Source organism: Xenopus laevis, chromosome 9_10S (assembly GCF_017654675.1).
Source record: "Xenopus laevis strain J_2021 chromosome 9_10S, Xenopus_laevis_v10.1, whole genome shotgun sequence".
NCBI lineage: Eukaryota > Metazoa > Chordata > Amphibia > Anura > Pipidae > Xenopus > Xenopus laevis.
The window spans coordinates 9,548,638-9,561,768 of record NC_054388.1 but is presented as its reverse complement, the minus strand read 5'-3'; the positions used below and the strand labels follow the sequence as shown (position 1 = coordinate 9,561,768).

Below are 13,131 nucleotides of genomic sequence, written 5' to 3'. Positions count from 1 at the left end.
GAAGGGAAAAACATTTTTTACTTCCTTCTTTTGTGACAAAAACTAAGTCATGCGATTTCCCTCCCCGCTCCTAATTTGCATATGCAAATTAGGATTCGGTTCTGCCAGGCAGAAGGATTCGGCCGAATCCGACTCCTGCTGAAAAAAGCAGAATCCTTAACCAAATTCTGGATTTGGTGCATCCCTAGTTGAAAGCTTTAACACAGTCAGTCATACAGTGACTAAGAATATTTACACATAACTAATATTTCTCTAGTGGCAGCTGTACAACTAGCACTGACACTCTGACCTAAATTGACTGCATAGAACCAGTTTTATTTTTTTTAGAAAAGGTGCCAACCCTAATTACTAGTCACAGTGGATAACTAGTGGTACAGTCACATAACAAGAGAGCAGGAAAGCAAACAGCTATGTCTCGTCCCACCCTCTCTCAGCCGATAGGCTGTTCAGATCACATGTTAGCGTCACAACGAGGCTTGGAACGCTTGTGTTTGAGGATGTGATAGGGAAACTAAAGAAGGGAAAATAATTCTTTGATGGCGGGGCAGCAGCAGCAGTGCAGCTCCGGGGCAGCCCAGGACAATGACATTTTCGAGAAATACACCTGCCCCATCTGCCTGGATCTCTTCCAGACTCCCGTCAGAATGGTCTGCGGACATATGTAAGTGCCTGTGTGGCTTCCCTAAACTGCTGTGTATAAGATCTCACAGGGAGATATGGTGGCGATCAGGGATATTCAATCTCTTATCCTTTTGCACAGGGGATAAACTACAACTCCCAGAATCCCATTTAGACCAAAAGCTGCATCTTAAAGGGGTTGTTCACTGTTAACTGTTAGTATAATGTGGAGAGGGATATTCTGAGACAATTCGCCATTGGTTTTCATTTTTTTTGTGGTTTTTGAGTCATTTAGCTTTTTTATTCAGCAGATCTCCAGTTTGCAATGTCATCAGTCTGGTTGCTGGGGTCCAAATTACCCTAGCAACCGTGCCTTGATATGAAAGAGAGACTTGAATATAAATAGAGGATCTAAACAGCAACAGGACTAATTCAAAGTAGTAATAATACATTTGTAGCCTTACAGTGCATTTGGTTTTTTTTTTTTTAGAAGGGGTCAGCGACCCCCATTTGAAAGCTGGAAAGAACCAGAAGAAGAAGGGAAATAATAATAAAAAATAAAAAAAAACATATAATGCAACATACTTTGAAAATATGGGATGGTGTGTGTGACCGATAGAGCCTTAAATCGGGTAATCCCATGTTTCCCCCAGGCCAATTCCGTTTACTTTTTCAACGGTGGATTGATCAGAACATTTTGACAAATGGACAATTGTTTTCATTATGTGGCCCATATACTCCCCAGGAATTGATAGAGAAATATAAGATCCCGCAAAGCGAAAGGTTTTGAACATGGGTCCCCCAACCTTATTTGGACCGGGGACCGGTGCCAAAATTTTTTTTTATTTCGAGGTAAATAATAAAGTGGGATGGGGTCGTACCCAAAACTTTTTTGAATGTTGGTGCTGTAAAGCTCCTAAAGCACGTAAAGTTATTTCAATCCTGTTCTTCAAAATAACTGATAGCCGACAGATTTCTCATGTATAAGCATGGCAAAAGGAAATGGATTATCAAATGAGACTGGGAAATTATTTGGAATAACGTGAGAAGATCTTCTAGGAACGTGTCATTATTAGAAGCCAATTATAAGGTTTTATTTAGGTGGTATTTGGTCCAAACCCGTATCTCTCAATTTATACCTACAGCAAATGACAGACTGTGGTCACAGAGAGACTATGGGGCAAATTCACTAACAGGCGAAAATTCGCCAGCGATGGCTTCGCGCACATCTCAACACTTCACCAGGCGTAAATTTGCCTGGACAACGCTGATTCACGAAGATCCGAAGTTGCGCGCAGGGTACCGAAGGCTGGCGAAATTACGCTCAGCAGTTCAAAGTTACGCTAGCATTGGCTAATTAGCATACGGCGTACAATGGCCGTATTTGCCGTATTTGCCTGGACAACGCTGATTCACGAAGATCCGAAGTTGCGTGCAGGGTACCGAAGGCTGGCGAAATTACGCTCAGCAGTTCAAAGTTACGCTAGCATTGGCTAATTAGCATACGGCGTACAATGGCCGTATATGCTGCAGCAAATACATTACACTACACAAGGTCAGGGAACCTTAATAAAATTATATAAAAGTTGTTATAATGCCCTACAAATGTGCCCACAGTATAGTTTAGGTGCCATATGTTAGCAAATGTAGGGGGGAAGGAGGATACCCGAAAAAAAAAATTGCAATCTTTTTCAGTCTTTCACCCTTTAAATAGGAAATTTCGCTAGCGTTAGCCACTTCGCCCTTTAGTAAATTTCCCCCTATGTATCATGTTTGGTGGCAATGTCCAATAGTCCAAAGATATTGGACTATGATATATAATATAATTTTTTCAATCTTTAATGTTTCGATCCCTAAACACCCTTGTATTGCTCTTCTATGTAGAAAAGCAGACTCATTAAGCCAATTTCAACTATTTCTCTTTATAATGACTGCTGTGACTATTGCCAAAGCATGGAAAACAAAATCAATCCCTTTTGATGCAACTAAAACTAAGTTAGAGTGGATTATGGTCCAGGAGAAAATGTCCAGTATTCTAATGGATTCCCACCAAAAATGTTTACAGGTTTGGACCCCCTGGTTGGAATATAGGTATGGGACGGACAGCCCAGGAGTTCTTTTAAGTATTTAGGTAGTTACCCTTTAAATTACCCTCTAGTGTAAGGAATTGTTACAGTGCTAAATATTAGGCTCTGTCGACCAGTTAGGTTAGAATTGTTACATAGACATAATAGTAAATGACGTTTTACCATCAAAACTGGTTCTGTCGACCAGTTGTTAGAACTGTTACCTAGACATAATGGTAAATGACATTTAGACTAGGATTACTGACTAAGACTAGGATTATATAATTGAATAACAAGCAATGTATGTAATGGAAATATAAAACTTTATTGCAAGGTCATAATGTATAACACAATGTTGTTTTTATGGTATGTTACAATTGTTATAAACCATAAAAAATATTGGAATATAAAAAGACCAATTGAACAGTTTCTTAGAATTAGCCATTATATAACATAGTAAAAATAAACCACCCCTTTAACCATGCATCCCCGGATGTTGTTGAACTACAACTCCCATCTCCTCCCACGTAATCAGTGCTGACAGAGGGTGTAGGCCGAGGATCTGCATTTCGTTGATGACATTTACATTTGAATGATATAGACAAGTTCTATGTTGTGGTTACACTAGTGTTTTATTTAGTCATGGCTCATCCCAGGTCCCCTACCCCCCTTTTTAGAATCTCTGCTGGGTCATTTCCATTTAAGGAAACCACCCGATCCATAATTAAATGCCACGGATTAGGCGAAAAGTGAAATCAAGGGTCTGGAAAACACAATATCTCTTTTACTTTCATTTCTCGTTCTCCGTTCATATTGAGTTGCATGCCATAGATTCTTCGTATGTGAATAACTTCTGAAAGATAAAAAAAAACAGGCAGTTTAGCATCATAAAGTCCAATCCAATTAATTTATATAAACAGCAGCTTGTTTATATAAACTATAGTAGTACTTATCTGTTATCTACTGTGTATCCTGTGCTTGAATGGCTGCCCAGCAGCTTATTTATATAAACTATAGTAGTACTTATCTGTTATCTACTGTGTATCCTGTGCTTGAATGGCTACCCCCATGGCTACACAGCAGCTTGATTATATAAACTATAGTAGTACTTATCTGTTATCTACTGTGTATCCTGTGCTTGAATGGCTGCCCCCATGGCTACACAGCAGCTTGTTTATATAAACTATAGTAGTACTTATCTGTTATCTACTGTGTATCCTGTGCTTGAATGGCTGCCCCCATGGCTACACAGCAGCTTGTTTATATAAACTATAGTAGTACTTATCTGTTATCTACTGTGTATCCTGTGCTTTAATGACTGCCCCCATGGCTAGAATTAACCCTTAACATGCTGTAGGTTATTTTTTTCATTTTTTTTTACCCATGATTATTTAAATATAAAAAAAAGTCAGAGAGCAGCTTGTTCAACTTTTTGTGCGACTCATAAACTAAGTGCTACCCACTACAATCACTTTAATTTAAAGGACAAGGAAAGTAACCATGCTGTGAAACCTTTTATTTTCCCATTAGCACTTTGCACCCATATGAAAGTTATAGTGTCCCAACTGGCATGAGACAACTTCCATGGATTGCTTCCAGCTGGCACAAAGATGCTGGGATTCAAAGATTTTTTTATAAAATCAGGACTGTAACTTCTGGCTTTTATTCCCTCCCATATTCCTCCAGATTCTGTGCGTCGTGTCTGCATCAGTGCACATATAACAAAAACTTCACGTGCGGCGTGTGCCGGAGAAAGCTAAAGACTGAGAGCTGCGCCATGGATTTGATATATCAAATGGAAAAGATTGAGGAATCGTGCAAAGGCTGCAATAAAAAAGTAAGTGAAAGGGAGTCTCCTGTGTTTGCTCATAGTGTCCCCTGTACTAAGCACAATTCAGCAGGAACAGCCCCCTTAGTTTGCTCATAGTCTGTACAGAGAGATCCCATAAAACTATGGCAGCATAGGTATTCCACTGTACTAAGCACAATTCAGCAGTAACAGCCCCTTAGTTTGCTCATAGCCTGTACAGAGAGATACAATAAATCTATGGCAGCATAGGTATTCCCCTGTACTAAGCACAATTCAGCAGGAATGGTCCCCTTAGTTTGCTCAAAGCCTGTACAGAGAGATACAATAAATCTACGGCAGCATAGGTATTCCCTGTACTAAGCACAATTCAGCAGGAACAGTCCCTTAGTTTGCTCATAGTCTGTACAGAGATCCCATAAAACTATGGCAGCATAGGTATTCCCCTGTACTAAGCACAATTCAGCAGGAACAGTCCCGTAGTTTGCTCATAGTCTGTACAGAGAGATCCCATAAAACAATGGCAGCATAGGTATTCCTCTGTACTAAGCACAATTCAGCAGGAACAGCCCCTAAGTTTGCTCATAGTCTGAACAAAGAGATCCCATAAAACTATGGCAGCATAGGTATTCCCCTGTACTAGCATATCATGTATAGAGGGATATCATATAATAATTTTGGCATAGTTATTACCCTATATAAATCCTGCAAGGAAATTTGAGGTTATATGGGCTTCTTAAAATAGAGAAAGGGTTATAGGCACCTATTATGAATAAATAAGGCCTATAAAGTAAAAATAACGTGTGTTCTTATACACCTCATAGTAGCGAGTGGTAGGAGTGGCTGTGGTTTTATTATACACAGACAGATGAAGCTAAGGCTGAGCTGCTGATGTGGTTTCACTCTGTGTGCACCCGTGTGCTCAAAAATCTGCCACATTTAACAGCAGTGTCGGTATTAAATTCCCCTGCACCACCTGCGACTCATTATACGGTATTGATTAAAAACGTGAAAGAGATCAGGAGTCTTGGATTTTCCCTGCAATAGTTAGCAATTTCCTTTTTCCGACAGGGAAAGCCCAGCTTAGAGTGTATTATTAAAAGAATAAAAATGAGGACTTTGCATCTAAAAACAGGCAATGTTGTTCCTTGCTTAAAAGCAGTGCAAATGTGTTATTTATGTTTAAGGCAAAGTTATCCTGGTGTATATTTTCGCACATATCTTTCAGGCCCTGGCTTAATCTCTGTGCCTGCATTATTTTGTCTTTGAGCTAAAATGCCATCACGCCCTGCTTTATGGCTGAGATTCTAGCTATCAATATAACAGAACATTCTGTCCCAGTGGCTGCACAGATCCAATCTGATCCCCATTGTAAGCAGCAGTCCTGTCCTGCTTTATGGCTGAGATTCTAGCTATCAATATAACAGAGCTTTCTTTCCCAGTGGCTTCAGAGATCCGAAATGATCCCCATTGGAAGCAGCAGTCCTGTCCTGCTTTATGGCTGAGATTCTAGCTATCTGTATAACAGAGCATTTTGTCCCAGTGGCTGCAGAGATCCTAAATTATCCCAATTGTAAGCAGCAGTCCTGTCCTGCTTTATGGCTGAGATTCTAGCTATCTATATAACAGAGCATTCTGTCCCAGTGGCTGCAGAGATCCTATCTGATCCCCATTGTAAGCAGCAGTCCTGTCCTGCTTTATGGCTGAGATTCTAGCTATCTGTATAACAAAGCATTCTGTCACAGTGGCTGCAGAGATCCTAAATGATCCCCATTGGAAGCAGCAGTCCTGCCCTGCTTTATGGCTGAGATTCTAGCTATCTATATAACAGAGCATTCTGTCCCAGTGGCTTCAGAGATCCGAAATGATCCCCATTGGAAGCAGCAGTCCTGTCCTGCTTTATGGCTGAGATTCTAGCTATCTGTATAACAGAGCATTTTGTCCCAGTGGCTGCACAGATCCTATCTGATCCCCATTGTAAGCAGCAGTCCTGTCCTGCTTTATGGCTGAGATTCTAGCTATCTATATAACAGAGCATTCTGTCCCAGTGGCTGCAGAGATCCTAAATGATCCCCATTGGAAGCAGCAGTCCTGCCCTGCTTTATGGCTGAGATTCTAGCTATCTGTATAACAAAGCATTCTGTCACAGTGGCTGCAGAGATCCTAAATGATCCCCATTGGAAGCAGCAGTCCTGCCCTGCTTTATGGCTGAGATTCTAGCTATCTGTATAACAGAGCATTCTGTCCCAGTGGCTTCAGAGATCCTAAATGATCCCCATTGGAAGCAGCAGTCCTGCCCTGCTTTATGGCAGCTGAGATTCTAGCTATCTTTACTGATACAGGGAGTAAAGCGTAATAGATGGGGTTTCTGTAACCAAAAATAACTATGGGGTTGTATGTGAAATCCATTTACTAAAAGTCACAGCAACAGCAGAGGTGGTTGGTGTGTGTGGCTGATGTATAATTGCATTCAGTGGTTATTGTAGGAACTGACCTAGGCCCATTACAACCCACAGGTCAAACTTTCAAAGATGAGAGAGCACTTGGCCGCTTGTTCAAAATATGAAAAATATGTCATGAATGGGATTAAGTCTGTCAAGATGGGCAAGCCCCAGGAAGCTGGGTGAGTACCTTATCCACGCAGTAGAAGGTGTGGCTGATTGTGTGCCCAGAACATTCCTTTTCTAGTTATATGTGGGACCTTAATTGTATGTTAATTCTGCTTTTTCTTCTTTTACCTCCCTGCAGTGATGTCCCAAACCGCTTCACCTTTACCTGCCCCTACTGCCAGGAACATAACCTCTCTCAGGAAGGGTTAGTGGATCATTGCAAGAGGTTACACATGATGGATCCAACTCCTGTGGTGAGTCGGCGGCAGGACTTTCACTTTCACAAACAGGTTGTGATGCTGCTGGAATGCTCATGCTAGGCTCTAGATTTACCTAGAGTGTGTCATTTGTTTTGCCGTACCTTGTTTATCGGCATAGCACTAGGTATACAATGATGACAACTGTTATCACTACAAATAACAATGATCTTATTGGTATCATTATTTGTTATTATTATTTAAAGGAGAACTAAACCCTATAAATGTGGCTAAAAATGCCATATTTTATATACTGAACTTATTGCACCAGCCTACAAATTCAGCATCTCAATAGCAGCAAAGGTCCTGGACTTCAAACTTGTCACACGGGGTCACCATCTTGGAAAGTGTCTGTGACACTCACATGCTCAGTGGGCTCTGATTGGCTGTTGAGAAGCTAAGCTTAGGGCTCGTCACTAATTATCCAACAGAAAATGAGCTTCCCCTGTAATATAAGCTGATGCTACAGGTTTGCTGATTATTAAATTCTGATGCTAATTACACTGGTTTCTGTGCCGCCATGTAGTAATTATCTGTATTAATTACTAATCAGCCTTATATTGTGACATTTCTATTCTGTGTACTGTATATTATGAGTGGGTCCCTAAGCTCAGTAAGTGACAGCAGCACAGAGCATGTGCAGTGAATCAGCAGAAAAGAAGGATGGGGAGCTACTGGGGCATCTTTGGAGACACAGATCTTTACTGCTAAACGGATGTGGTTGCCTTGGGCTGGTACAGAAGCACAAAACATAATGTAGAACATTTCTGCTTAATTCTTAGGCTTTAACAAATATAGTACATTAAGCATTGCCAAAAATGACCCTAATTTTAAGGTGAATTGTACTGCTCTTATACGTGTTGCATTGTGTACAGCTGTATTTGCATCCAGTTTGCTCAGATCATTGCTCTGGATTTAACGACAACATGTGAGTGTTGTTAGAGTCACAGTCAAACTGGTGTTGCTATAGGAAGCCACTGTGGTTTTTTAACTCTTCCACCTTTAGGTTTGCCCAATCTGTGCCTCCATGCCATGGGGAGATCCAGCTTACAGGAGCGCCAACTTCATAGAGCACATTAATCGTAGACATCGCTTCTCCTATGACACCTTTGTGGTATGTTTCAGACCTGGAGCCAGCCATGCATGTGCCAATGAGCTTCTGATTGTTCTAAGGTTCCATAATTTGCATGTGTAATGGATATGTAGCAGTGTGTGGGGTTTTAGTCCCTTACAGTAACCCATAGCAACCAGTTAGCTTTTGCACCTTATAGTTAAGCCTGGAATAGTGGGAAATTTTATAATGAACTAACCTTACAGTAGTATTTGGCAGGCAATAACCTCTCATACCAAACCCTTCCTCTCTCCATAAGGATTACAGCGCAGACGAAGAAGCCATGATAAACGAAGCATTAGTGCGTTCTGTTTCGGACAACTGAGCCGTCTCAGCTTCTGCAGACGGGATCGGACGCAGGAATTCCTGCGAGGCTGCGCCCACCGTGGTGGCAACTTGGCAATAGCCTTCCGACAGCTTCCTCTGTGTTTTCTTTTTTTCGTTTCGTATATGTTTATATATTTCCCTCATGTTTAAAAAAACAAATAGAAATGAGGTGCTTCTTTCAATATATCCTGTGAATGTATTCGAGTGGTCGTTTGTGTATGTGGAAACCAAATACCACCCGGTTCATTTTCTTGTTTTGTAGCTTTAGGGTGGTGGCAGCCGGGGAGATTAGTCGCCCAATGACAAATCTTCTCTACTGCAGGCCACTAATCTCCCCAAATGCCTTCCCATCGGCAAGAATACGAATCACCGGCGGGGTGGCTTCTTATGCAGAACTCGCCCGAAGTTGCCTCATGAGGAAACCGGGCGACTTCGTAAATCCAAAGTGATTCGTATGTCATCCCGCCGGCGATTTGTATTCTTGCTGACGGGAAGGCATTTGGGGAGATTAGTCGCCCGCAATAGAGATTTGTCGCTGGGCAACTAATAACCCAGTCTGCTCTCCACCCTTAAAGGACAAGTAACACAAAATACTTAGTAAAAAAGTAATTCCTCCCTCCCTCCAATAATACTGCCATCCTGGAAAACGTTATCTACTGTATCTTTAATATTTAAAACATAAAGAATGCAATAAAATTTCATTTCCGGTCTGGTTTGAAAAGGTGATGTGACGACCTGCACTTACGTGTGCGCTCTGACGTCCTCCTAGCCGGCTTCTATTTAAAACCAGAAGCTACTGGCTGTGCTTTAGGAATGATTTTCAGCCTGCCTTCTCCGTCTTTTTTACGTTCCTGACGAATTTAGGTTTGGAGAGAGGGTGCATGTTTATCTCCTAAGCTTCATTTATTTCTCTAAAAGCAGACAGGTCATCCATAACTCTGTCAATACCAAAGAAAAGCCAGGACAAAGTCTGTCAGGCTCATTTATAAACACTGGGCAAATTTGCACCTGGGCAGTAACCCATAGCAACCAATCAGTGGCTGGCTTTTTACAGGCAGCTGCAGGTTGAGGGCAGGACTCCAAGGACGATTCCAACGCGCTGCACAAAAACGCAGGCTTCACATCAGATGCGACGGAAATAAGGTAAGTAATTCTATTCTCAGATCATGTCGCAGCGTTGATGCGACACGACTGTCTGATACAGGTCCAGCGTCTGCATCCGACAGTCGTGTGACATCGGAAATAGCATGCAGCCTCTGCATCCAACAGTCGTGTCGCATTAATGCTGCGACACAATCCGACAATAGAACTACTTGCCTTATTTCCGACGTGACGCCTGCGTTTTTGCGCATCGCGGCGGGATCTTCCGTGGAGTCCTACCCTGAAAGCAAGCATTTGATTGGTTGCTATGGGTTACTGCCCATGTGCAGATTTGCCCAGTGTTTATAAATGAGCCCCAGTATGTTCATGCTCTTGCTCCTTTTACTGCTCTTAGGGAAATAAATCATGCTAAGCAAAAGGGAGAACAATGCAGGCTGAAATCATTCGTAAAGCACAGCAAGTAACTTCTCAGTTTTAAAAAGAAGCCGGCTAGCAGGACATCGGAGCACGCACGTAAGTGCAGGTGGCCACGTTGTTTTTAAACCAGAACGGAAGTGAGATTTTATTGCATTATTGTTGTTATAAATATTAAATATAGATAACTTTGTCCAGGCAGTATTGGAGGGAGGAGGAATTAATTTTTTACTTATACATTTTTATTGTTACTTGTCCTTTAAGGCTAAAGGTGCATTAGGCTGGCATTTTCCAGCCCTACAGTGTCTAAAACTGCCCCTGCTGGCCATAATGGGAACTGTCCAAAGGTTCTCAACATGAAAATGTGCTAGAAAGGTTAGAAATACCAGCAATGGCACCTATGGGTAGTTCTCATTGCAGCCAGAAGTAGGTGCTCAGGGTGCTTTTGTGTGCTGACTGCTATATGCCTTATATGCCTTCAGCCTAAGAACGCTGCAGTTTCATGTTGAGCCTGTGAATGGTACCTTGATTAAGAGCAATGTTAATGTCTTATGTTTTTCAGGGAGCTGAAGTATCTGTACCTCTTATGTAAATGAGTAATATTTAACAAATTGCACCTTTTATTAAAACACTTTCATTTTTCACCCCAAAGCACTGTGTAAAATTAACAGCAGTATTTACGGTAATGTGAAATTCCACTTTGCGTGTAAATTCCATGTGTAACAAAGTTTAGGGCATGCTGCCTTTTAAATGGCAAACAAGGGTGCAAATAGTAGCGAAGGAATTAGTCATTGTCCTTTTTAACCCTGCTGTCTGAAATAGGCCACAAAGAGGGTCAGGTCTGGCAACCAATCACATAATTGCTTTCAAATATGAGTTAATAGACTAGTAGCATGCTTTGTACCATGATTAAATGACCACCTAAGTTTCCATTGCTCAATAGAATTTAAAGATACTTGGTACATCTCCTTTTGCATTTATACTAGTGACCCAGTGTGTTTTATTATCACCGCAGAGGCAGTCAGTACACCCCACAAAGCACATTACAGATCCAATTGTAAATGTCTTATGTTCCATTCATGTTCATGACACATTCATAGATGTTGTTCAATTAAATATCCCATCACCTATAGCACAGCCTTTATTATTACATACTTCCGCAGTACAGACTTACACCTTATTGCTTAAGACTTCTTAAAGGGCATGTAAAGGCAAAAAAATAAAATCCCATTTTTACTTTCTTTAATGAAAAATAAACCCATCTCCAATATATTTTAATTAAAAAATGTGTACTGTTTTTATATGAAACCTGACTGTATGCAGTGAAATTCTCCCTTCATTTTCTGCTGTGGATAGGAATTGTCAGATGGTCCCTAACTGCTCTGCAGGGAAACAATCATACTTATGAGCCCCCGCCTTACTTCCCAGCCATGCAGAACTCAAGCAGCTTTGTTTGTTTCCCTGTAGAGCAGTTGGCGACTGTGTAGATATTTGTATTGGATTTTATTGTTGCCTTTACATCCCCTTTACGGTTTCCAACTCCAGCTGCAGGGACAAAGATCATGGAGCCAGATTTAAACCGATAAACTGGGACCTATTTGGAGGATTATTTTGCTGCAGCCACTGGTTCTGCAGAGTTGGAGAAAGTTTGTATTAAACGATACCAAAACTATAAAATTCACATTATATTACATGACAACACAGGACCCAGTGCAGTCTGTATATTCTGATTATTAATCAGTCTTGCTGTATTGGCTTCTGCCAGATATTATCTGACTTGTGCTGTTTTGATAATTTATGACGATCCCTAAGCAGCCCAGACCACACTGAGCATGTGCACAGTCTTGGTCTTGCAAAGATGTATAACAAAGTTACAAGATGGTGACCCCCTGTGGCCAACTTTGAAAGCATAAATCATTTGTTTGATTAGGCTTGTGGTGCAGTAAGTTTATGTTTAGTATACAAAATACAGCTTTAGTTCCCCTTTAAAGCAGTGCTGTGTATTTGGGTTTCTGATCACCATGTTTTGCTGTGTCGCTTCCAGGTTTTGGCTCCCTCTTGCTGCTCACTAGCCAGGAACATGCACAGTGGAAACTAGAGCTGGACCTGATTACATTTTGCATGTCAGGGAAACAGAAACCGGACAAGACGTGGCCTAACCTGGCTACCAGCATTTATTTTTTTTGCTTGTTTATTACATATGGGGGCCACCATGACAGTGTTAAAGCAAGGCAGGATATGAGTCGGCACTTAAAGGAGTTGTTCACCTTTGAGGTAACTTTTAATATGATGTAGAGTGTGATTTGTAGCCTTACAGAGCATTTGCTTTGTAGAAGGGGTCAGCGACGCCCATTTGAAAGCTGGAAAGGGTCAGAAGAAGAAGGCTTATAATTCTATAAGAATTCTATAAGAAATAATTAATGACAGCCAGCTGAAAAGTTGCTTAGAGTTAGGCCATTCTATAACATACTAAACTTTAACTTAAAGGAGAAGGAAAGGCTAAAACTAAGTAAGCTTTATCAGGAAGGTCTATATAAATACACCAGTAAACCCTCAAAGTCCTCTGTCAAAACAAACACCACATTTCTTTCCTTCTATTGTGTACTCATGGGCTTCTGTATCAGACTTCCTGTTTTCAGCTTAAACCTCCAGGGCTAGGGCTTGAGCATGCTCAGTTTGATCCTCTACCCCCCTTCCTACTCTGCTGTAATCTGTGAGCAGGGAGAGACTCGGGCAGGAAGTGATGTCACACCAAGCTTATACTGCAGCTGCTATCCTAAACAAACAGAGAGCTTCTAGAATAAATAGAGCATTCTAGCTT

General features: G+C 41.2%; 1 protein-coding gene across 2 annotated transcripts; it reads left to right on the top strand.

The window, feature by feature from the left end:
* Nucleotides 1-467: 467 nt before the first annotated feature.
* rnf114.S (ring finger protein 114 S homeolog) lies at nt 468-12,843 on the top strand. 2 transcript variants are annotated; one of them, XM_018237551.2, is made up of 6 exons: nt 472-661; nt 4,371-4,521; nt 7,008-7,114; nt 7,240-7,354; nt 8,364-8,471; nt 8,728-10,961. In XM_018237551.2, exons 1-6 carry the CDS (start codon nt 537-539, stop codon nt 8,791-8,793), a joined length of 672 nt encoding a protein of 223 aa, XP_018093040.1. In that variant the 5' UTR covers nt 472-536; the 3' UTR covers nt 8,794-10,961. The 2 variants fall into 2 exon arrangements, with proteins under 2 accessions (XP_018093041.1, XP_018093040.1); XM_018237552.2 differs by lacking the exons at nt 8,364-8,471; nt 8,728-10,961 and adding an exon at nt 12,355-12,843 and having other exon boundaries at nt 468-661.
* The last annotated feature ends 288 nt before the right edge of the window (nt 12,844-13,131 follow it).